This window comes from Lineus longissimus, chromosome 6 (assembly GCF_910592395.1).
Source record: "Lineus longissimus chromosome 6, tnLinLong1.2, whole genome shotgun sequence".
NCBI lineage: Eukaryota > Metazoa > Nemertea > Pilidiophora > Heteronemertea > Lineidae > Lineus > Lineus longissimus.
The window spans coordinates 11,266,942-11,293,081 of NC_088313.1; the positions used below are offsets into that span (position 1 = coordinate 11,266,942).

At 41.9% G+C, this 26,140-nt stretch overlaps 3 protein-coding genes across 5 annotated transcripts in view; 2 read left to right on the forward strand and 1 right to left on the reverse strand.

The window, feature by feature from the left end:
• The window catches only part of LOC135489277 (uncharacterized), a 253,966-nt gene that overhangs the window by 215,068 nt on the left and 12,758 nt on the right, over positions 1-26,140 (forward strand). The gene's annotated exons all lie outside the window — the stretch shown is intronic.
• LOC135489270 (uncharacterized) lies at positions 3,760-22,686 on the forward strand. 2 transcript variants are annotated; one of them, XM_064774545.1, is made up of 8 exons: positions 3,760-3,880; positions 11,530-11,717; positions 16,867-17,008; positions 18,410-20,082; positions 20,479-20,547; positions 20,823-20,891; positions 21,849-21,997; positions 22,554-22,686. In XM_064774545.1, exons 1-7 carry the CDS (start codon positions 3,871-3,873, stop codon positions 21,918-21,920), a joined length of 2,223 nt encoding a protein of 740 aa, XP_064630615.1. In that variant the 5' UTR covers positions 3,760-3,870; the 3' UTR covers positions 21,921-21,997; positions 22,554-22,686. The 2 variants fall into 2 exon arrangements, with proteins under 2 accessions (XP_064630615.1, XP_064630616.1); XM_064774546.1 differs by lacking the exon at positions 3,760-3,880 and adding an exon at positions 4,452-4,500.
• On the reverse strand, positions 22,500-23,993 carry LOC135489275 (uncharacterized). The gene is made up of 3 exons (XM_064774559.1): positions 23,590-23,993; positions 23,060-23,290; positions 22,500-22,896 (listed from the first exon to the last, which is right to left on the reverse strand). The coding sequence occupies exons 1-3, from the start codon at positions 23,784-23,786 to the stop codon at positions 22,740-22,742; spliced, it is 585 nt and encodes a 194-aa protein (XP_064630629.1). The 5' UTR covers positions 23,787-23,993; the 3' UTR covers positions 22,500-22,739.

The following is a 26,140-nucleotide window of genomic DNA, read 5'->3' on the forward strand; positions in this document are numbered from 1 at the left end:
AGAAAAGAGAATGCCTTGTAGTACATCCACTTTGGGGTGTAAACATCGTCAGTCCCTTGCCCAGATTTCCTCTTGGTGGCTTTCTTTAATTCTTGCGCATACTGGTTTCGCAGGTTGTGCATTTTTCTCGTCACTTGCACTTTATCTCTTTTACAATCCTTCGCCAGACTTTTCCATGCATCCTCTTTCTTCAACCTGTCTCTATATTCGGCAGACGTGACATCCCATAGTGCAGGCCTCGCTCTGTAACCTTCAATGAGGTTGCTGACCGCATCTTGCGACCATTCACTCTCCGCAACTTCAACATGAAATTCGTCTGCCATTTCTCGTGTTGAACTCGCACTGATCTGTTCGACGGATCTGTACGACAGTTCTATCCCAAAATAGAGCAAGTGCTAGTCGATAAAAGCACTGTCTGACACTTTTATAACCAACTTGCATAATCTATGTGGCTCACTTCCACACGACAGAAATTGACCATCCTACAATCTTTCGGACAGTTATCTATTGCTGTCATACAGCCACTAGCTGAACAACTTCCACGGGATAGTCATTGGACAGTCACTATCTGACAGCAAACTTTCGACAGAAAACTGTCAAGTGGAGCCGCGCCTTAAGAAACAGTACAGTATAGAATTGACCCCACGAAATATATAGGCGTATGTGCTTAAGAACGGCAAATTTGACCAGGTAAAACACATGTGAAAACAAGCAGTTTTCGGTTATATGAGCATACGCCTAAATACGCATAAATACGGTAGAACTTTTTTTTAGCAATATTATTCCATGCTAACAACGACAAGAATACGAGTATATCCTCGATTAAATGAAGAGTAAATCACTTATTTCATGTAATTTATTGAACAATCCATAACAATGAAACGGCCAGGGGCCATTGTGCTCACCATATAGATATTTGGTGGTTAGGAATTCATCCTGGTTAAAAAACATGCTACATGTATAGTATATAGGTCAAACCAAAGTCGGTATGACATATGATGTATCCTTGCTTGGAGTACCTACCATAAAATGAAATGGGCAAGGGCCATTGTGCTAACCGTATAGATATTTGGTGGCTAAGAATTCATCCTGGTTCAGAAACATGCTACATGTATATAGGTCAACCAAGATATGTACTTTTTACCTTTTTGGCTCACCGTAAGGGGAGTCTATATGATAGCGCTGTGTCCGTCGTCGTCGTCGTCGTCGTCGTCGTATCCTAACAGTGGCACGTTTCTTAACTGCTAGGGCTATGAACTTGAAACTTTGTACACAGAATGCCCTAGGTCAGCTGACCTCTGACACTGATTTTCGGTCCGATCTGATTCTCTGTTTGGCCACCAGGGGGCCAAATGTCGATATCTAAAAAGTGTGATATCTCGCTTATTAGTGACTTGTTTTCGATAAAACTTTTGTTGTAGGTACTCATAGCAAATATACATTTTATATTATACGGGTTTTTAATTTGACCTTGTTTTCAAGGTCACAGAGGTCATATGGCGTAAATTGGCCATTAGAGTGTAAACTATGGCACGTTTCTTAACCACTAAAGCTATGAACTTGAAACTTGGTACATATAACCCCCTATATCACATAGCCTCTGGTTCTGAATTTTGGTTCGATCTGATTCCTAACTTTGCCACCAGGGGGCCAAAAGTGGAAATCTAAAAAGTGTGATATCTCGCTTATAAGTGACTTGTTTTCGATAAAATTTTTATGGTAGGTAACTCTTAGGAAGAATACATCACATATCTTACGGGTTTTTAATTTGACCTACTTTTCAAGGTCACAGAGGTCATATGGCGTAAATTGGCCGTTAGAGTGTAAACTATGGCACGTTTCTTAACCATTAAAGCTATGAACTTGAAACTTGGTGCATGTAACCCCCTACATCAGATAACCTCTGATGCCGAATTTTGGCCCGATCTGATTCTTTATTCGGCCACCAGGGGGCCATAATGGAAAAAGTAAGAAGTGCAATATCTTGCTTATTTGAGTGAATTGTTTTCGATAAATTTTTTATGGCAGGGACTTCTAGCAAGGATACACCACATGTCCTACGATTTTTGGATTTGACCTCCTTTTCTAGGTCACAGAGGTCAAATGGCGTAAATTGGTCGTTAGAGTGTAACTATGGCACGTTTCTTAACTGCTGAAGCTATGAACTTGAAAGTTGGTACATGTAACCCCCTACATCAGATAATCTCTGACACCGAATTTTGGCCTGATCTGATTCTTGATTTGGCCACCAGGGGGTCAAAACTGAAAATGTAGGACGTGCAATATCTCGCTTATTAATGACTTTTTTTCGATGAAATTTTTATTGCAGGGACTCTTAGCAATCACACGATATTGATCTTGTTGATGTCATAGACAATTATTGGTTGGATCATAAACTTATATATACTGCCCTGTCTTATTACTTGACATCAATACACATCTAAAAAAAGTCTTCATGCCTGATTGTGTTCACCATATTCACCTGTAAACTAAGCATGATCCTGCCTACTAAAAGATGTATACGGTGAGCACAATGGCCCCTGGCCGTTTCATTTAGTTTTGGCCCCCTGGTGGCGAAGTCAAGAATTGGATCAGACCAAAATTCGATGTCAGCGGTTATGTGATGTAGGGAGTCATGTCTACCAAATTTCAAGTTCATAGCTTTAGCAGTTAAGAAACGTGCCATAGTTACACTCGAACAGCCAATTTACGCAATTTGACCTCTGAAACCTTTAAAATTAGGACAAATCAAAAACCCGTCCTAGCGGTTGATATACCTGCCACCGTTTTTGAAACATGATACAGACGACGACGACGGACGCTGCAGTGTTGTATAGACTCCCCTACGGTGAGCCAAAAATCATCAAAAACAAGTCACTAATGAGCGAGATATTCCACTTTTTAGGTCAAATCAAAAAAATTATATGATATGTGATCTATACATTCTTGGAAAACCTACCATATAAGTTTTATCGAAAAAGGAGTCGCTCATAAGAGAGATATCACACTTTTTAGGTTTCCACTCCTGGCCGAAATTTGGTGTCAGAGGTTAGGCTACATGACATATGGAGTCATGTGTTCCAAGTTCATAGCTTTAGTGGTTAAGTAACGTGCCATAGTTACACTCAAACGTCCAATTCACACTGACCTATGTGACCTTGAAAATTAGGTCAAATCAAAAACCCGTAGGATATGTGAGGTATCCTTGCTCTGAGTACCTACCATAAAAATATCACTGAAAGGAAGACACAATTAGGCGAGATATCGCACTTTTTACCTTTTTTAGTTTTTGCCCCCTGGTGGCCAAGTCAAGAATCAGATCGAACCGAAATTCATTGCCAGAGGTCACCTGACCTGGGGGGGGGGGGGGGGGGGGGGTCCTTTGTACAAAGTTTCAAGTTCATAGCTCTAGTGGTTAAGAAACGTGCCACTGTTTTTGAAATAGGATACAGACGACGTCGACGACGGACACTGCGCTGTTGTTTGAACTCCCCTACGGTGAGCCAAAAAGTCACCATTGATGCGAATATAAAAGAAATGAATGGGATAAAGAAAACGACGACGACGGACACAGCAGTGTTGTATAGACTCCCATACGGTGAGCCAAAAAGCAACATTAAAACTACTAGTAAATCCCGCATTCCCAAAAGCATTGAAATGCACACTGCACACTGTTAGGAAGAATACTGCCGAAGACACTTTGTTTCGTCTCACACCGGCTGCTCCGGAATGAGGCAGCGACTGCAACAACAGCTGTAAATGAGAGATGATAGAAGAAAATAAACACCGTATTTAAAATGAGAAACATCGTAATATTTGAAGAAAACCAAAGAACATTGTGGTAGCAGACCGTAGTTGAAATGACGGAGAATGAAAGAAGGTAATCAAAAAGTAGAAATGATACCAAATACGAAGAAACGGACTGATTCAATCGCCCCCGCCCCGGTCGGATTCCCACCGACCCACGTGAGAAAAAATGCATAAGACGACTACGTGCATCGTGTATATGCAGTGCAGAGCCCTGTCCAGTGTATGTAGCCAGTCGGACAATGTACAGTGAACCAGCCGTGTTGATGTTGCAGTCCCACTTGTACATTGTCACAGAAACGTTATTGTCTGATTAATATTCGGTGTAAACCCAGAAGGAAGGAAGAACTGGGAAGAAATAAAACGACATTAATTCATGTAATTAGTCATTATGGCAGGAAAAACAAGTGCAGATATGACATTAGTAGACATTTTTGAGATGCCCAGTCCCTCCAACCTTTGCCTAGGTCAAGTTATGATTTGTTCGAGACTCTTGGGGGACAACCTACAGCCACTACAAGGGTTAGCCAGCTGACAACCAATAATCTGTTAGTCTTTGAAGAACAACAACAGCAGACAGATCAGGCAGAAGAAGACGATGGTACTGCTCAGGCTGTCGGTGGGAAGCTTGATCGTCCGGACAAGACCGTCAGGGTCGAGGAGAAGATGTTAAAGCCAATTTCAAGGAGTGCTGTAAGTGGGTTTAAATCAGCGGTAACAAAAGCAATTACCAAGTATAGCCATGCAGTTAGTATTGACCGTCACGCAATGGAGCTAAATGCCCTGGAAGAAAATGTGGCAGTGAAGATGGCCAAGGTGGTGGAAGCTATGGAGAGGTTCGGAAAAGAAAAGGGAATCTATCAAAAAATGGTGGATGAAATATCTGCATATGAAGAAAAAGTGGAAGCTGAGATAATAAGACTGAGAAAAATTAGGGAAGAATCGGTGATGGGGAGTTCCAGGTCCGTGAGAACAGATCGAAGTAGGAAATCACCAACACCAGCAGTGCAGCTGACACCTGCCAGAAGAAAGGAAACACTAGACAGGCAAGTTTCACCAGATAAGGAGACAACCGGGGAAAGGGTTGATCGACAAAAGGGCCCAGCAGAAATGACAACAACCAGGCAGGAGAGCACAGCATCTCTTGTCCAGCAGCAGGAAACAAAGTGGTCCATGGAAGGAATGGACCTATATGAACAGAAAATGTTGACACCCATAAGGAGGGAGAAAACACTGTCTTTTGACCGACAGCTGGAACTGAGAAGTTCAGGCGAAGAGTTGACCTACAAGCCACAAAAGTATGCTGGAATGACACCGTTACAGCAGTGGCCCCTATCCCCCAGAGGATCACCTGATATGCATAGGGGTCTAGTAACTGGACAATGGAGAGACACAGCGGTTGAAAACATACCAGAGTTCATCCCCAGGGAAAGGTCACGGAACATGAAGCCGGGAGTCACTGAACATAGGGCTGAAGTTGACCGGAGCCAAGATTGGATGAAGGAGTCAGGAGACCGGAGCAACTTGAGGCAGGACGGCCAGGCATGGCCGGGAGAGATACCCAACCAGACCTATATAAATGAATCAACACCAAGACGACAACACCAGAGAAGTCACTTGTCAAAGATAGTTTTAGAAAAATTTGATGGGAAGATTGCTGATTACAGAGCCTGGAGGGCCACGTTCAATGTTGCAGTGGAAAGGACCGACATGACCGTGGAAGAAAAAATGCTGAGATTGAGGGGAGCTTTAAGTGGAAAAACAAAGACACTTATCCAGGACTTACCATCCTTTACGGAAAGTCAGTATAGAGAGGCTCTGAGGAGACTGGAAAGAGAGTATGGCACTGATCAACGGGAGGGTCAGAGGCTTTTAGAAAAACTATCAAAGTTCGAGAAGATACCAGCTGATGAAAAGGGAAAGACGGAAAAGTTAAAGGCCTTGCTTAATGCGTTAAATACAACCGTCAGTTTTATGGAGGCAGCTGGGAGGAAGAATGAACTAGGAGATGGGATGACGTATACAGTTATAAAGAGTAAAATACCGGAGGCAGAGCTTCTGAACTATCACATGTGGATCCGACAAAATAAGAAGTCCGAAACTGTGGAGTCTATGAAGGGTTGGTTGGATGGACTTGTGGAGATGAGGACAATGGTCAGGGAAGCGATATCTGGTGTAGAAGATAGTCCTCCTACTTAAAGAAAACTAATTCCAATTTTAACCGGGAAAATAAACCAGGACAAGGACAGAAAACTCGGACCTTCGCCTCACCAGGAGTAGTGGACTGTCACTTTTGCAACCAAAGTCACAGAATAGCTGATTGCAAAAAATTCCAAGATATGACCTTAGGTGGGAGATGGTTCACAGTAAGGAGAGGAGGCCTTTGCAGACTGTGCCTGGAAAAAGGACATCTAGCAGCGGAATGTGGAAATAAAGGAAGTAGCAGCCTCCCACATCACCCTCTACTTAGCAAGGAAATGAAGCAGTTCACAAGCCAGGTCGAGAAAAGACCCACAGAATCTGGAAATGGGGAAAAGAAAGATAAGAAAACACAGTCAACTAGCAGTCAATCTCCAAAAGAAAAGGAAGTCAAAGATAAGAGCAAGCAGAATGGGGATCAAGTGACAGTTAATGTGATGGGCCACATATCACTTAGGACAGTTCCAGTGAGGCTGAGACACAATGAGAGGACGGTCCTGACTTGTGCCATGTTAGATGATGGGTCGTCAGAAAGTTATCTGTTGGAGGATATCGCCCATGAATTGAAACTTCCAGTACTAATCCAAGCCAAGAGATTGTCGATGGTCTTCGGAGATAAAACAGAGGAGTATCATGCCATGAAGGTAGACGGCCTAACCATAGAGGGAATAGAACAAGAAGAAGCCTTTGACATTCCGGGGATATGGACTCATCCCACATTAGTTGGAGATGCACCGACTGTTGATTGGAACCAGAAAGCTGAAAACTGGACTCATCTGCATGATATACCTTTCCCAACTCAACCCATGCCCAGGAAAATTGGTATTTTGATTGGAAATCGCCAGGCTCACCTTCATCGTGCATTGAAAGAAGTAACAGCAGACTATCTATGTGACGGCAAACCCATAGCTCGTTTAACCCCGCTGGGAAGGACCTGCATCGGACCTACCACCAGAGATTGGAATGAGGAGGGGAACTGTGTCAATTTAACTTACCATACTCGCACTGCTGAATTTGAAGAGGTGAAGGAAATGATTAAGAAGATCTGGGAGTTAGATGCCATAGGACTAGGACGAAATGAAAAGCTGAAGCCACAGCTTACGTCAGAGGAAGCAGACGCTCAACAGCAGGTTCTAGGATCCATGAAATTGGTAGGAGACAAGTATCAAGTAGCAACACCTTGGAGATACGGGAGTCCACAACTACCCAGGAATCTACAGGCAGTGGCTAAAAGACAGGAAAGAATGGAAAACAACCTGAAAAGGCGAGATCCAGAATTTTACCAGAGATGTGATGAGGTCATTCAAAGCCAAGTTCAGAAAGGTTATCTGCAACCATTGGGGCCAGTGAATGAAGCACCAGATGACGGATACCAGATTCCAATATTTCCGGTTAGAGATGACAGCCGTTCCACAACTAAAGTCCGCATGGTTTTGGATTGTGCCGCAAAATTTGAAGGAACGAGTCTGAACGATAATATCCTGCCTGGCCCAAAACTACTGAATGAACTGGTTGAAGTTTTAATTAGGCTCCGGAGATACCCAGTAGCCATAGTAGGAGACATCTGAGAAATGTTCCTGCAAATCCGACTAGACCCAAAAGACCAGAAATTCTACAGAATTGTCTGGGGAGGGAAGGTGTTTGAATATAAAAGAACAGTTTTTGGAGATGCCTCCTCGCCTTTCAAGGCCAACCTTGTCATCAAGGAACATGCTAGGAAATGTTCAGAAAAATACCCTGAAGCACTGGACACAGTAGAAAACGCCCTATATATGGATGACACTTTAGACAGCCAGTTCAACACTGAGAAGGGACGAAGGACAAGGTCACAAGTGTCTGATGTTGTAGACAAGGCAGGATGGAAAATGAGGAAATGGCGGTCTAATGATCCAGGAGTTTTGGAGGATATACCTAAAGAAGATAGAGCGGCTACTCTAGAGATAAATGGGAAGGAGACACTGCCAAATCAAAAGACCTTGGGAGTACTATGGATTGCTGAAAAGGATGTGCTCTGCATACAACCAAAACTGACGCAGCAAGATCACCCTAACACGAGGAGGGGAGTGTTGAAGTGCATGGCGTCCCTGTTTGACCCCTCAGGACTCGTCGACCCATTTAGAATAAGAGCATGGATAATATTTCAAAGAACTTGGGTACGAAAGGAGGAATGGGATGAGAAACTGGAAGATGGACTCCTGGGCCTATGGTTGGAGTGGAAGGCTGAGTTGCCGGAATTGGCAACCATTCAGGTGCCGCGGCACCTTGGGATGGAGGAAGGAGGTTATACAGAAATTCATGTTTTTGGTGATGCGTCCAAAGAAGCCTTTGCAGCCACAGTCTATGCCCGGACAAAGACAACCGATGGCAGCATTAAAGTCCGACTCATCCTAGCCAAAACCAGACTGTCACCACTGAAAGCAATTTCAATACCTAGACTCGAGTTGTGCGGTGCTGTTTTGGGAACCAGATTGGCTGAAAGAGTGGTGAAGACACTTGAAACTGGACCAGAAGCTCAAACCTTAGAAGTCACATACTGGACTGATTCAATGAACGTTCTTTATTGGATCACCCGTCCCGGGAAAGAATATAAGACGTATGTAGCCAATAGAGTTGGTGAAATTCAAGAAAGAAGTAGTGCTGGGCAATGGAGATATGTACCATCAAAAATGAATCCAGCGGACTTGGCTACCAGGAGACTTAGCCTAGAAGATTTGTCTTCATCACAACTGTGGTGGGAAGGCCCAAGCTTCCTGCTTGAAGAAAAGAAAAACTGGCCTGAAAATAAAGTCACCTATCCTAGGGAGTCAGCAGTGGAGGAGAAATCTCCTACATTTTTAGTACAAGTGAAAAAGCCAACAGACAAGACTGATTTTAGCCTTCATCCAAGCCGGTGGAGTGATCTGAGAAGACTTACAAGAAGGATCGGTTTTGTAAGAAGAGTAGCTGCTTGGATCATGAAGAAACCACTGAGACCAGGATTACAGACATGGACGAGTGAGCTGACCCCGGAGGAATTCCAGGAAGCTGGGAATTGTGTCTTGCGTATTGCACAGAGGGAAGAATTTGGAGCTGAGATAAAAGCACTGAAAGAAGAAAAGCCATTGCCCAAGAAAAGTCATCTGCTGCCGCTGAATCCCATGTTAGATAAAGAATCAGGAATACTCAGGCTGAGATCAAGACTAGAAAAGGTCAAACACTTGACGACAAGTGAGAAATTTCCAGTTATCTTGCCCAGAAAACATGCTGTTAGTTCGCTGATTGTCCAGCAAGCTCATCGTGATGTGGGACACCCTGTAGGTAGAGATGCCACGATTATTCTACTCAGAAAGAGATACTGGATCATCAGGATCAGAGAAGCAGTCCGGGAGGTTGAGGGTGAATGTATAAGATGCAAGGTCAAGAAAACAAAACCAACCCACCAGATGATGGCTCCATTGCCGAGCTTCAGACTAAATATGCCACTGAGAGCTTTTGCCAAGACAGGGATGGATTTTGCTGGCCCGTATCTTATAAAAGTGGGCAGAGGAATCACTCGAGCCAAACGATACCTTGCTGTTTTTACTTGCTTGCAGATCAGGGCTGTGCACTTGGAACCCGTATACAGCATGGATACAGAAAGCTTCCTGATGGCATTTTCAAGGATGACCAGTCGAAGATCTGTACCAGTAGAAGTACTAACCGATAATGGAAGTAATTTCACAGCAGGTGAAAAAGAGCTAAGGAAGTTCGCCGCAAATATTGACTGGGAAAAAGTCCAGAAAAAGACAATAGGATACCTGAACACCGTTGTGAAATGGAACTTCAATCCCCCAGCCGCGCCCCACTTTGGAGGGATATTTGAAATAATGGTAAAAGCCGCGAAGAGAGCCATTAAAGCCATAGCCGGGGACGCAGACATCAATGATGAAGAGTTCCATACTTTGGTCGTCGAGGCCGAGGGACTAGTCAATTCCAGGCCGCTTACACCGCCCAGTGCTGATTTCAATGACACCTTACCGTTGACACCGAATCATTTCCTACACGGGCAACTTGGAGGACAACTAGCGCCCCCTCAGTAGACGATGAAACCAGAATTAACCCTCGGAGACGGTGGCGACGGGTTCAAGAGCTGCTGAGACACTTTTAGAAGAGATGGCATGAGGAGCTGTTACCAATGCTCCATAATCGAAAGAAATGGCGGACGCCCAAGGACAACGTAAAAGTTGGCGACATTGTCATAGTCGTCGACGAGAAGTTACCCAGGGGACAGTGGAAGATTGGTCGAATCCAAGAGGTATTTTCGGGAGAAGACGATTTGGTGAGAACGGTGAAAGTGAAGACGGCAGATGGTGAATATAAGCGACCTGTAACTCGCTTATGCCCACGGGAGTTTCAAGCAGACGAATAATTGAACTGTTGAATTGATCATTCCATCAGAGACAATCTTCAAACGCAATTGGAATCGAATCCAGAGACGATTTTCAAGTACGTTAGGGTGGATTCTAGGAGAAAAAATCCACAAGTGTCGTGAAAGATCGTGTTTAAAATGTGACAGGCGGTTAACTTGTACTAAATAAGGACTGAAAAATTGGGGTTTGGAGGTTAAAAAAAAAATCATTTTAGCTCCAAAAATTTGGAGTTGTTTTAGGCCTTAATTTAATCTCGGTTTGAGACTAGGGAATGGGCAGTCCTTGTTTGGGAGAAGTTTTCTGTGTTGGTCCAAGTTCTACATATGATTCAAAGTTCTATGATTCAAGGATCTATATTCAAGGAAAAAATCTGTGTTCTGGAGGGAAAGTTGACAAGAGATCTTCCAAGAGCATGTCCAAAACAATTTTGTTCAAAAAAAAAAGAAAAAAAAGGGCTTTATTTTGATTTGCATTGACACAAAACAAAAAAAAAAATTAATTTGGAAAAATTGGTCTTAGCTAGGAGAAGGTTTCATACTGTTAATTACTCTTTAGAAAGATACAAAAATTCTATACTGAATCAAGTGAAATGAGAGTGGATGTGATTCGGTGGAAATTCAAGGAGTGAAAATGTTCAGTTCGAATATATTGGGCAAATTTGCATTACCATAATGACTACAAGGCAAGTCCACAGCTTGGACATTTTTGTTGAAAAAAAAAAAATCTTGCTAAAGGTAATGCTGCTTGTCAAAAATGTCAAACTGGGCATTATCAGGTAGAGTCAAAAGGACTCTTTAGGACACAAAATGTGGTGAAAGGCTAGTGTTTCCCACTATCAGGACCTTTTTAAGCCCTAGCTGTTCATTCAAATTTTGGAATTAGAAATAGAATGGAAAAGTTACCAGTGTACTTAGTATATTTTTTTTAATTGCTGAGTGGACTGATCCATATACACGTATATCCCCATTTTCCTGAGCTCAAAGAAGAATACAATGAACATAAACAGCATCAGTATTTAACAAAAACTTAAAATTTGGAACCAGCTGGCCAGGAGAATTAAGTGACAGTTGAGGAATTTTAAAGTCCATGAAAGGAACTGAGTTCAGTTCAACTGAAAGGTTTTATGCATTTTCAGGTAAATCCGCTCATCCTGAGATTGTTCCTAACTATGATAATTGGAGCCCATGGATTGGTGAAAGAACACGTTCAAGTCAGCTAGTGTTCAACACAGAACACAAGAAGTGCACTCCGTCAATGACTGATGATGAAAATGGCGAAGTAGTACCAGAGGAAATTGTCAGTCGGTTACTGCAGGATGAAAGGGTGAGTTTTTTGTTATACTGTGTATTACCACTTCTGCCATTTAAAGGAATACCAACTCTGGGTTTCTTACATGAAACCTGTGTTTTAATTTTATGTTGGTCTGATTTGCATGTCAAACATGAGAAGTCCTGAGTAATGATACATGTATACCATCTCCAAAATTGTATATCACATGTGGATGAATGACAGGATTTTTGGCTCACCGTAGGGGAGTCTATACAATACCGCAGTGTCCGTCGTCGTCCGTCGTCGTCGTCGTCGTCGTCGTCGTCGTCGTCGTCCGTCGTATCCTAGTTCAAAAACAGTGGCACGTTTCTTAACCGCTAGGCCTATGAACTTGAAACTTTGTACACATGACCCCCTAGGTCAGATGACCTGTGACACTAAATTTCTGTCCGATCTGATTCTCTACTTGGCCACCAGGGGGCCAAATGTGGATATCTAAAAAGTGTGATATCTCCTTTATTAGTGACTTGTTTTCGATGAAACTTTTGTTGTAGGTACTCATAGCAAATATACATCTTATATCATACGGGTTTTTAATTTGACCTACTTTTCAAGGTCACAGAGGTCATATGGCGTAAATTGGCCGTTAGAGTGTAAACTATGGCACGTTTCTTAACCACTAAAGCTATGAACTTGAAACTTAGTACATATAACCCCCTATATCACATAGCCTATGGTGCTGAATTTCAGTTTGATCTGATTCTCAACTTTGCCACCAGGGGGCCAAAAGTGGAAATCTAAAAAGTGTGATATCTCGCTTATAAGTGACTTGTTTTCGATAAAATTTTTATGGTAGGTACCCTTAGGAAGAATACATCACATATCTTAGGGGTTGTCAATTTGACCTACTTTTCAAGGTCACAGAGGTCATATGGCGTAAATTGGCCGTTAGAGTGTAAACTATGGCACGTTTCTTAACCACTAAAGCTATGAACTTGAAACTTGGTACATATAACCCCCTATATCACATAGCCTCTGGTGCTGAATTTCAGTTTGATCTGATTCTCAACTTTGCCACCAGGGGGCCTAAAGTGGAAATCTAAAAAGTGTGATATCTCGCTTATAAGTGACTTGTTTTCGATAAAATTTTTATGGTAGGTACCCTTAGGAAGAATACATCACATATCTTACGGGTTGTCAATTTGACCTACTTTTCAAGGTCACAGAGGTCATATGGCGTAAATTGGCCGTTAGAGTGTAAACTATGGCACGTTTCTTAACCAGTAAAGCTATGAACTTGAAACTTGGTGCATATAACCCCCTACATCAGATAACCTCTGATGCCAAATTTTGGCTCGATCTGATTCTTAATTCGGCCACCAGGGGGCCATAATGGAAAAAGTAAGAAGTGCAATATCTTGCTTATTTTTAGTGATTCGTTTTCAATAACATTTTTATGGTAGGTTCTCCTAGCAAGGATACATCACATATCATATGAGTTTTTGATCTGACCTGCTTTTCAAGGTCACAGAGGTCAAATGGCGTAAATTTGTCGTTTGATTGTAACTATGGCACGTTTCTTAACCACTAAAGCTTTGAACTTGAAATTTGATACACATGTATCCCTACGTCATGTAACCTCGGACACCGAATTTCGATCTGATCTGGTACTCAACTCAGCCACCAGGAGGCCAAAACTAAAATAGGTAAAAAGTGCAATATCTCGTTTATTATTGACTTGTTTTTGATGATATTCTTATGGTACTTACTCCAAGCAACGATACATCACATGTCATACCGACTTTGGTTTGACCTATATACTATACATGTACAATGTGTCTTAATCTGGATGAATTACAAAGCACCAAATATCTATACGGTGAGCACAATGGCCCCTGGCCGTTTCATTTGTTTGACAGACTTTGCCAAATCACACCCTGAGGTCAAATTGCATTATTTCTGGTCTGGGGCGGAAATCACAGTGGTTGAAATTGTCTTAAAGGGCAAACTTGGCCATAAGTCCTTTTTAACATCTACACTTTGCCACTTGGAGATGTGATGAAGATCGATGTTGTGTATACCTACAAGATGTTAGCGGACAATAATCAGTTGCTTCGTATCTTCCCCTGTGGAAATGTTCAGCAAGGCTTGTCATGTGTTGCTAAAGTTGAATTCTGCATTCAGTTATTAACCAGCAGAACATTGGAAGCACCTACATGTAAAGTGTTGGCTGTTCAAGGGACAAAATCTGTGAAAAAACGGTGTACCCCCATTTCGCCTACACCCATTTCGCCTATTACCCATTTCGCCTACCCCCATTTCGCCTACTCACCATTTCGTCTACACCCACTTCGCCTATTCACCATTTCGCCTACTCACCATTTCGCCTACTCACCATTTCGCCTACTAAAAAGGAAAAGAGTGGTGTGCGTTGGACATTTGAACAATTTTACGAATTGTTGAGCTTGGTTTTTTTCCTTTATATTATAGTATATTTCCCAGTTAAACTTTACCATACTTTATCATTCCAACCCGGCCTCTTGAGACAAGACCACCATTGATTTTTTAAGCCTTTTTGCAGTTAAATTGTCACAGTTCGACCGCCTCGCAATGCTTCGGGTTGTGAATCTGAAATTTGGATATGACATTCCAGACAGTCAGGTGAGTAAATGGTGAAATTTTATTAGAACTGGTGGTTGTCCAAGAATTTTTTTTCTTCAAATTGGACAAATTTGAGAGACCATGATATTTCCACTGTTTTCAGCCAAATCTCAAAACACGCCCCTTATTGTCAAATTACCATATATCAAAATTTATGTTTTCATCAAAAAAATTATTTTTATCTGTAGACTTGCCATACCAAATATCTTTCCAATACCTCTCCAAATAAGCACTTGACAATTGAAAACACACTCGCGTCTAATTTATAGGTCTGGAACCTCCAACCTATGAATATTCAATGGTGGTCTTGTCTTTCTTCACTTCACTTAATTGGGGTGGGGGGAGGGAAGGTCACTCTTCAACATGTAGATATTGATGTGTTCGGGTCAATTGCCGACATACTAGTACTTCCATTTTCAAGGGGTTATAAAGGCGAGGGGGGGGGCTTTTCATCATTTCAATTATGAATATTTGTAAGTGAAGAACCCAAGAGTCTTGGCCTGTTTTTAGCTCACCTCTTAGCAGAGGTGAGCTTATCCCATACCGTGGCGTCCGTCGTCCGTCGTCGTCGTCGTCGTCGTCGTCGTCCGTCGTCCGTTAGCAGTGCACGTTTCGTAACTGTTAGAGCTATTGAGTTGAAACTTGGTACACATGTACCCTTATGTAATGACACCTTGGAGACCAAGTTTCGGTCCGATTCGTTTCATGGTTTGGCCACCAGGGGGCCAAACGTTAAAAGTGAAAATATGCAATATCTCCCTTAATAGTAGTCGGGAAATTTTGAAAAAAATATGGTAGGTACTTCTAGCAAAGGTGCATCATATATCCTCCGGGTTTTTGATTTGACCTCCTTTTCAAGGTCACAGAGGTCAAATGGTGTAAATTGGCCGTTAGGATGTAACGATGGCACGTTTCTAAACTGCAATGACTATTGATACCAAATTTGGTACACATTTACCCCTTAGTCAGGTGATCTCAGTGACCGAAGTTTGGTCCAATATGATTCACCACTTGACCACCAGGGGGCAAAATCCAAAAACCTTAAAAATGTGATTATTCCTTAACTTCTTGCCCGATTGCCACCAATTTGATATCATGGGTACATCTAACCACCATACAGTATATGTCACACAGGTTTTTAATTTGACCTTCTTGTCAAGGTCACAGAAGTCAAATGGCGTAAATTCGCCGTCAGGCCGTAACTATGGCACGTTTCTTAACTGCAATGACTATTGATCACAAATTAAGTACACATGTACCCCTTGGTCAGGTGATCTCAGGTACCGAAGTTTGGTGCGATCTGATTTGCCGTTTGGCCTCCAGGGAGGGGGCCAAATCCTAAATTCTTCAAAATGCCGTTATTCCTAGTAATGACTTGCCCGATTGGCACCAATTTTATATCATAGGTACATCTAATTCTAACAACCATTCAATGTGTCACCCGGGTCTTCTTTGATTTGACCTACTTTTCAAGGTCACAGAGGTCGAATGTACTGTAAATTGGCCATTTTGGGGAAATTGTAATTGCTTGGACCTACATCAAACCTAACACTACATGACACAATACCATGCTCTTTATCCATCTTTCCTCCACATGAGGTGAGCACAATGGCCCTGGCCATTTCATTTTACATCTTGGTACAACCAAGCGCTGCCCTACAGGATATCTTCATTGTGGAGCTTGGCTTTACAAATGGTCATTACATCTTTTGAATTTGAAGTCACTATCATAAAACATTTGAAATGATGTAGGTGAAATGGGTAATAGGCGAAATGGTGAATAGGCGAAATGGGTGTTGGCGAAATGGTGAGTAGGCGAAATGGTGAGTAGGCGAAATGGGTAATATGCGAAATGGTGAATAGGAGAAATGGGTGTAGGCGAAATGGTGAGTAGGCGAAATGGGTAAATTTTGTAGGCGAAATGGGTGTAGGCGAAATGGGTGTAGGCGAAATGGGTGTAGGCGAAATGGGTGTAGGCGAAATGGGTGTAGGCGAAATGGGGATGAACCGAAAAAACAGCTGTTGTAGCACCTTCACAGCAAATCGTAATGGAGAGCGTTAATACAAATAACCAACATTTATTGTCATTATTAATCAATCATGACAGTCACAAGAAAAAAAGGCCTTTCTCTTTGCATTTTACCTTGCCAGCCTGCAAACGTGAGAAGCCGAATTGGAAAAAATGGAAACGTACATGAGGTCAGAGACGCCGGCTTGTATTTTGCAAGGATGCCAAAATTTCAGATTTTAGGCGTGTTTCATACTTTTTCTTCTTCCTTAACAAGCTAAATGCTAAATGTGTTGCAGGAATGGAAAGATCTGGCTCTCAGTGGATTTTTGAATTTGCAAACTTGGGCAAAATTAAGCATTTTAGAGGTATTTTTATCCTAGTAGGCCCTAAGTGCTCATATTAAGGACAATATGTACATGGGTTTATTTCTTGGCTCATTGCGTCGAGAAATTTTCGCAATCCCTACCACATGGATTCAATCTTATTTGGAGGCTAAAATATCTCATTTCTAACAATTCTTATTACTTTTAGGTCACTGCCATAAGGAGAATATGCAGGGAAGTTGGAATCCAACCTAAAGGCTCAGCTGCTGATATGGTGGTTCAAATACGGGAAAAAGCAATCACAAGAGGACAACTAGATCTAGCGTATGAGAAGGTTTTTGGAACTTCTGGTAATATACTATACTTAACTTACAAAAAATTTGTTCAAGTACTCAATGTAAAAACGAGGGAGCACTCAGATTCCATGGGAATGATGCATTCAAGCCAAAAATAAGAAGCTGGTATGGCGTTGATGATGCAGCAAATGTGCCAAAATTCGACAAGCCCTTCTTTTATCAGTCCTTAGCATCAGTTGACATTGATGTTGAATTGATGTGCAAAGAATCGGAGCAGAAAACCATCATCTCACTTTAAAACTTAACCCCAAGCGGCCAAGTTAGAAAACACAAACGCCCTCACCAAACGTTCAACTCTACTTGAAACATGATATTGATTGACACCCAGTGACAGGTCTCACTTGATAGCACAAACAACAAGTTCATTGATGAGACAGGTCACAGAGGAGATCCAGTGAAAAGAAAAAATGAGAAAAGTATTATTCCTCCAGCATGTCAAGCGGGTTGGAACTTGAGACCTTCAGCCCTTGATCCCTACCGTCTTACCCGATAGGCCATGAAGTCGTTATTTTCACTCTTTCTTTTCGCGCAAAAACTGGTTATTGCCGTATGTACTGTTTTCAGTTTCAAAGTGGCCTCTTGCAAATTGCCCATTGACAAAGTAAAACAATTAGATTCTGTGATGATTATAGGAGCATGTGCCTGGTTTTTTTGTAGTTTTTAAGATGCAAAATATTTTCCAGTTTTTGCTATTATTAAAACCGACGGTGTGCTTTCAGGGCCTTCCTGATGAGAAGGCATTTGACTTTGTCCAATTTTCATGCAAGGTCGCAAGGTTAAAATATACACTATGTGATTGTGAATAAATTGATGTGACCGATGCTCCACATCCAGCAGTCTGTAGTGTTAGTGATTACAGTAGCGCCATTGTGGCCTGCTGGTAGTCTATCATAACTAGCATTAGCATGCAATATAGCGTGAAGATGAAACAGATGTGTATTGCCACTATTGTTAAAGGGACTCTATAGGCAGCACCTAGATAGGCAAGATAAATTTACACGAAGTTGCCAATTCACGCTTGTACAAGGAATACATTTAAATAGCGCTGAGTCAGATATGGCCCAGTGCCCTAACTGTGCATATTAGTCACTTGAAGATGGCCAATTTAACCCGCCTGCCCCTGCCTATAGTCCCCCTTTAAAGAAAAAAACTATCAAAATCTGTTTGATACAAATGACCATGGCAGGAATCAAACCACATTATTGTCGAATGAAACAACTGCCAAGCTAAGATGATTATAAGTCACCTAAATAGGCTAAAACTTGACCTACATCAAGATCACAAAGTTCAAAGTAATGAGCAGATCTTCTAAAATTGAATCTGAAAACTTTCCATATCAGCAACCCACTCTCAAAATTATCACAAACCTCACGCTTGACGTACATTATTTTGCAGGTGGACTGGTTATTGGTGCTTGTCCCCATGGCATAGTTTACAGCATGAAGAATCTGCTGAGGTCAGAAAGCCCGCGCGATTACATGGATCTACTTCGCTCCATGAAGCACCGCCCAAATATCTCTGTAATAGATATAGCACACCTATTGGCAGCTCATGGCAATAGAACGGAGGCGGGTTTCTTCAGTCCGAATGAGGGTCGTCTAAGAGCTCCAACACCTCAAAACATTGCTATGGCAAAGGAGGGATTAATGTTCGATCTGCCGGACCTTGATGATGCTACTACTGTTGAGTATGATGAAAGCGAAACAGCCAACGGCCACCCAGTGTCCCATTCTTCATCCCATTATGCGCTGTATGACTGGTTCCACCAGGGTAATTGTAAGAGGGAAAGGGAAAAGCTGAGAAACATCTCACTGCTATCTGGATTTGCTGGGTACACGAATACTCAGAAAGTAGAGCAACTTTTCAATTCAATGAAGAGGGACCTCTACTTTCTGAACCAGATGTCACCAGTTAGCCATGTCTTCATGTGCAGGTTGATTTTGCACCTGCACAATGAACAGCTCAGCAAAACCATCATCCAAGGCCAGAGAGATGTCTGCAACAGACTGTCTTTCAACCAGTTGGGCCAGGTCATCCATCAAGAAGACACCCAGCTGATGTCAGGGAGTAGGCCTACCAACGGTGAACCAGCAGAGTCAGATGTAACTGCAAGAAGAGCTCGTCCGAGGCCTACAAGTGAAGATATAAATCACAGCTCGTCAGGTGCTCAAGGCATTCTCCCCCAAAATAAAGAAACTCTGCCCAGTGACACAGCAGCTAGACCAAGTCTGCCAACAAAACAGAGTACTAGTAAGGAAGATAGGTCACGAGCCAGGGATGTCCAAGATCATGGAGTTCATCCCCAAACATCTGCAATTTTAGAAAAGACCCATACTATTACAACAGGGGCAGATCGGCGAGGCCTTCAAAGACTCATCGACTTGAGAGAGAAACTAGTAGGCTTTACCCAACGTTTATCATCAACACTTGACCCTGAGGATACAACGGCCCTTCTACTTAACATCAGATATGCGAGCGAGACGCTCTTCAGGTCAGGCAGGCAGCATTTGGTGCATGGTGGAGTGGTTCAGGATCGCTACATGCAATGCCAGGGAAACTCCAACTACTGTGCTACATGTGCTGTCAATAATCTCCTGGGATATCATGATGATGGCACGTTCCCAGTGCCAATAAACGAGATGGATGACATTGCTGATGAGATGTGGCTGGCATCATTCAGGCAGCCAACAGCCAGAGTTCTTCCTGTGAGAGACATAGAAGGCTTCTACAACTTTGAGGTTATGGATATATGTCTTCAGAGAAGAAATTACACTAGTACAAGACTGCGGAGAGATGTCGTGAGTGCTGTACAACCATTAGAAATTGTCCAAAATTGTTTGCTTGGTGAAAAAAATACAATTGGATGGATCGTTCATCTCAGCCATTCTGAACACTATATAACCATCAAAATCACATCGCCAGGGATATATGTCAGGATGGATTCTGGTTCGATGGGAGTGCCCTCCACAAGTGTCATGACTGCTGAAGATGTTGGGAGATTCATCAAAAACCATAGTCTGGGTCAAGGAGGTGTTTACCAGGTCCATCAAAACACCTCACATCCAATGGTAAATATGAAGCCCTTCCGAGACATTTATATATAGACTCCTTAGTATTCTTGGTGAAATTTATTCAATGAGAAAGATTTAATTGACACAATAAAACTTATCACAACTACAGTTTGATCACGGTGATCAGAACTTTAATTAAATACGATGGCAATTTCTGTGAAGGTGGAAAAATGCTTGGCGATATATATACATTTTAGGTTATTTTTTTAGAAACATACCAAAATCAATATATTCAACTTCAGCAATTAGTTGTGGAAGAGGATCCAGACAACGTTCTTATGAGTAAATGACCGTGAAAGCCATCACAGCCTAAAAAAATCACTGAAGGCTGTGTAGGCATATATAGTACCTATATGTACAAAATATAGTATTTCCTGTTTTAAATAATTTCAGCATTCAGCTGTGCAAGAAGATCCTGAGAGTGGACCTGGACTAGTGGAAGAAACGCCACAAAGTCATGGGGTAAGCTATAAGTCATCAGAATATTTGGCCTGAAAAATCAGTGTCGGAGATGAGGCAAGCTCGACCACGAAGGTTTTTGCATCACACTGGCAATTCTACATTAATAGGTCTAGGTATAAGATTCAAGTTGTTTTTATGGGTAAATGACCGTGCATCATCAGCGCCTGAAAATATCAGAAAATTCTCAAACAAAGTAGGTAGCAGGCAGTCAGAATATAATGTTAGTATTACCAGCTTTTCAAGGAACGTACCAAAGTTGCTTTCTTTAATTTCAGCATTCAGTTGTACCAGAGGATCCTGTGAGCGGACCTGGTCCAGTGGAAGAAACGACACAAAGTCATGGGGTAAGCTATAAGTCATCAGAATATTTGGCCTGAAAAATCAGTGTCGGAGATGAGGCAAGCTCAACCACGAAGGTTTTTGCATCACACTGGCAATTCTACATTAATAGGTCTAGGTATATGATTCAAGTTGTTTTTATGAGTAAATGACCGTGCAACAGATCAGTGCCTGAAAAAGAGTCATCCTAAAACAGTGTGTGTAGTGGCGAGAATATAGCATTTCCTGCTCTTAAAAAGTACCAAACTTCACTTCTTTGAAAAAAATTTCAGCAATCAATTGTGCAAGAGGATCTTAAAGGTCATATATCAAGGTTTTTTGCCATTTTCTGCTGTAAGACGATTTCAAAAGTGTACCTAACACTTTATACAATACAGAAAACCAAATGCAATTAGCTCCATCCATTTTGAAGATATAGCCAATTATGTGTTTGACAACTTGATTACCTGATCAGGCTAGCAACTGGCTTGTTAGAGCCAGGCGGCGGGTTCAGCAAAAGTTGTGATGTAGATCATGTCATGCAATCATAAAAGCAGGAGGGCCTTAATTAGTTATGCACACCTGGAAGTAATGTGTTTCATTCACTATGGTGTATTGTGTGGCTCCGAATTGTGTCAAGGCTAGCACAAAGAACAATCGAATGACGGATGGGACCCATTTTCATGAATTTCCAAAGCCAGTTGAACGAGAGAGGAGGAAGCTGTGGATTCGGAAGTGCAAACGTTTGGAGTGTTGGAAGCCTGGGCCTTCGGCCAAACTTTGCAGTGAGTGGAACTCAGTGCTAGGTATCACAATCAAGACCCTGACGAGTCTTGTTTTAAATTCTAATCTAAAATTAAAGAAGTAAAAACTGCAGTTAAAAGAGGGACTATAGGCCGGATCTATGGGATTGAACTTAATAATGCATTGCAATAGCTGACAACCTACATGTATTTTAACTATGGTTTTGCGATTTGTTCCAGGCTCTTCCTAGCTGCATTGCACTTCAACGAGAATTCCAAACGTGCCCAAGCAGCGAACAAAGATGGGACTAAGCGATGGTCAGTCTCCTATCCGAAGGCAAAGAAGGGTGAACCTGTGGCAAGGGAAGTGAAAGTACCAGTGACTTATGGTAGGAACCTTTTCAAAAAAGTACTTCTATATCATACATGTAGGTTGAGGATGCTCCTTGAAAATGGCCATACATAGAAAGGGTGACAACATCCGATTGCTTGGCAGAGTGCCAAAGTAGTGTTGTTGCAGTCGTCTTCCTACCCGCTGATAAAGACTCTCGCCTAGCAGTGGTTGGCACGGTATATGAAACCAGGGGCGGGACATACCACTGCGGTGGGAGTGTACTCTATTAAGGAGAGCACTTGTCAGTCCCATGGGTGTCCTTAGGGACCATCTCAAAATTTACTGATGCAAAAAAAGAGGAACAATGTTTGTCTGGGGGGAGTTTTCTAGGTGCTCAGTGTTCACAGAGAGACTAACACTGTTCTTCTATTTTGGCATCAGTCAATTTTGAGATGGTCCCTTTAGAGAGGTTCCACTTGACTGTGAACACCATTTCCATTTCCAGAGGTATTTCATGGAGATGATCTTGTGTCACCAAAAACAAACAGGACATCCTATAAATACAAAATATTTATTGTTCAAAAAAAATCAAAATATTCGTTCCTTTTCAGAATACATTCAACTTCTACTGAATGAGGTATTGAGACTTCGAGAGAAAATGCCCTCGTACAGCACTGCATTGGCCAATAGAGAAGATCGCATCAAGTCTACACCCAAGCCAGTCTGTACGAAATACACGAAACGTCAAACCAAACTTGAGGTCGTGGATAGCCGGAAGACTCGATTTAATCGGACGCTCAACTCTTTGGATAACGAAAGCCAGTGTACTCCTCTGAGGGCCAGGTAGAGCGAATCTTGTCACGAGCACAGACTGGAAGAGGAAGTCTTTGCTTTTTGCCCAAACGTTGCCAGCACCAGCGCACAAATCTGCGGTATGCAAGGTATCTCCATAACCTGAAAAGACAGTTTGAGAGAAAATTTGAGTTCAGATGAAACATAATGCATACAATGTAGTATGGTCATGAATCCTTTGTGCTGAAAGCAGTTGTTTCTGTTTTGTAAATAAATAGGAAGTGTACATGTACAAGTTTCTGTTATTTTACTTATTTCAACTTACTTGTGCATTGGCTGATCATTTCCTATTGGCCCTTGATCTTGGATAAATTCATACATGGCACTTTCCAGGACATATCGGTCAAGGCAGTTGCTTGCGAATCCGGGATGCAGAGTTATGCAGGCAACTCCATCTGGCTCATAACTTTCCTTCTTGGCCAGAACTGGGGAATAGTCACTGCAGCACATCGACTCTGTTCCAGTGATTTGAGCTGTGCAGTTTCCACAGTCACACCTGAAGTGATAAACGTTTACATATTTACAAAAAATGATGATTAACACTAGACCAGTTGCCAGTTGCCCTCCTTGGCTTCCCTCAGTCTCAGTGATGATGAGGCCGAGTCCATGACATGGCAGATGGCAAATGTCCTTCAGAGACTGTTCAAATACATACAACCATTGAACCAATACAAAGCCATCCAAGAAGTGCCAGAGCATCAGATAAAGTCCAATTGTGTATAGTAGTAGTGGATGCATGTCATGATGTAGTGCTGTGTGCATAGAGAACAGAGTGAGAATGTAAACAAAACTTGCCATTTTCTGTTGCCTGCACGTTCAGGGCGTTCATCCTCCACTTCCTCATCACTTTCGTCCGAATGATCACTCTCATTATGATCTAGTGATATCAATGACTCGAACATGTATGGCTCAACGTTTAAATATCCTTCTGTATCGACCAAAACATCCTCAAATTCACTGCTCTCACTCTCTGAACTGTATGCGGAAGCCATCTTGCTTTGTTCTGACTGACACGACCTGCGTCATCAAAAAATCCCTAGCGGCCACATGTGGAACTAATCTAAAGTTGTGTGTGGTGGGAAATTCAAATAGTTTCAAATTGAAAATTGAAATAACTAAATAATGACTTTATTATTAGAATTTTTTTAATGTCTGGGATCTTGTTTTTTTAACCCTCAACATATTTCATGAGTATCAAGCATGTTTTCAAACCTTGATATATGACCTTTAAGAGTGGACCTGTAATCCCTGGGTCAGCAGGAGAAACGGCACAGAGGAAACAGGTAACTTAGCTGAGTCTTCATTATTAAGTATATGGCCGAAAAAAGCAATGTGAAAGCTGAGGTTAACTTGACCACCAAGATTTCTTATGTAATGCTGTATCGACGTATAAAGGAAGTATAAGACTATGATGCACAGGGCAGGAGCATGGAGCTTTCCCTGTAAAAGCCCATGGAATTCCTAACCAAGCAATGAAATTTAACCCAGAATATTTGAAACAAATGGTCGTCAAGATCAACTTCAGGTCTCATAATTTAGAGATGGAACGAGGCAAAGGACTGGGGTGACCTGCTGCGACTAGGTTTGATCATAGGTTTGACATAGAGTCAGTTTTGGGTGTCTTCCGCAATTACAGTAGTACTGTTGGAGTACGTCACGTCGTGTGACGGCTGGGAGTCTCGTACACACTGTGACATCATTGATAATCAAAAGGGTCTCATGATTTGGCATTTACTTTTTTTTAAATATGAAACTTGAGCAATATTACATTATCATGATTACTACTTTATCAATCTTTACTTTAAAAAATCATTGGCACCTTCGAGAGGGGGTTACCTCGACTTAGTGATATTATCACTAAGGTAATTTTATTTATTTATTTATTTTTTTTATTTATTGAAATTTTACTGTACATGTACATCCACGTATACAATAATAGTGACGACAGAAACATGTACAGAGGGTTTATGCCTGTTTCGCCTATTCCTGTTTCGCCTACAAAATTCCTGTTTCGCCTATTCCTGAATCGCCTATTCCTGTTCCGCCTATTCCTGTTTCGCCTATTCCTTTTTCGCCTATTTCCTGTTTGGCCTATTTCCTGTTTGGCCTATTTCCTGTTTCGCCTATTCCTGTTTCGCCTACTTTCCAGTACCCCTACAATAAATCGACTCTCCCACGGGGAACCTTAGGGATGCATGTCCATTTTATGGGGAAAATGTGAGGGGACAATTGGATGATGTTAACAATGTGATGACAATTTGACTAATCAAATGCCATCAACTTTGTTAACAAACCATGCCATGACCGTTTTGAAAGAGTCACCTTGAAAGCGGGGACAGTCCGGGACTTATTTGACCATAGGACCATAGGACCATACTGACACACAGTAAAAACTAATAGATTAAGTAGAGTAAAGCAGTCGTTTATTTTATGAAAACTGAATTCATGAGTTTTTGATACAAATACATAATATTGTACATTCTCATAATTATTTGATCAAAATCAGCTGTAAAACCCATGTCATAATATACATGTAGGTACAGCACATATAAAGTCAAACAAGGTGGAAAATACATATCATGATAATATTATGTCAGACAAGGTAACTGATGGCATCAACGTAACTCATTATGTCCCTCTCTCCATTGACGTATTGTTCTTTGAGGCGTAACATGCGTTCGTCAATGCGTACATATGTGGCTCTCCTCGGGTTTGGTCGGTCAGTAAGGGACGGTTCATATTCCTACGTCTGTGGGGAGGTTAGCAATACATTTGAATAGGCGAAACAGGAATAGGCTAAACAGGAATTAGGCGAAACAGGAATAGGCGAAACAGGAATTAGGCGAAACAGGAATAGGCGAAACAGGAATTAGGCGAAACAGGAATTAGGCGAAACAGGAATTAGGCGAAACAGGAATAGGCGAAACAGGAATAGGCGAAACAGGAATAGGCGAAACAGGAATACACCGTACAGAGTGGTGTTGGCACAGGAAATGTCCTATGTGAGCCAGCACCACAAAGTATAAATAAACTACAGAAGAAAAATAAATATGGCATAAAATGTAGTGTACTAGCACTGCCTACAGAGGGGACATCTGCAGGCAGTGACCCAAGAGCATGTATTGTCGACAGTAAAACCACCAAGCTTCTTACAATAAAAATCAATAACATTAGTTTTAAAACATGCGTGGCGACTTTGGCACCGAGCTGCGATTGGTAGCGCATTCCAGGTGCCTACTATCCGATTAAAAAAAGAAGTAAAAAACGACTCGGTCCTGCACCGTGTTTGTTTTAAAACCATGGGGTCGCCCCTACGAGTTGTAAAATTGACGTACTCATCGACAGG

Coding starts and splice junctions, on each gene's coding strand:
- LOC135489270 (XM_064774545.1), top strand. Junction 11,718..16,866: donor GGTTACTGCAGGATGAAAGG/GTGAGTTTTTTG, acceptor TATTACTTTTAG/GTCACTGCCATAAGGAGAAT. Junction 20,548..20,822: donor AAACGCCACAAAGTCATGGG/GTAAGCTATAAG, acceptor CTTTAATTTCAG/CATTCAGTTGTACCAGAGGA.
- LOC135489275 (XM_064774559.1), bottom strand. CDS start 23,786: ATGGCTTCCGCATACAGTTCAGAGAGTGAGAGCAGTGAATTTGAGGAT. Junction 23,291..23,589: donor CGTGCAGGCAACAGAAAATG/GCAAGTTTTGTT, acceptor TTATCACTTCAG/GTGTGACTGTGGAAACTGCA. Junction 22,897..23,059: donor AATGATCAGCCAATGCACAA/GTAAGTTGAAAT, acceptor CTGTCTTTTCAG/GTTATGGAGATACCTTGCAT.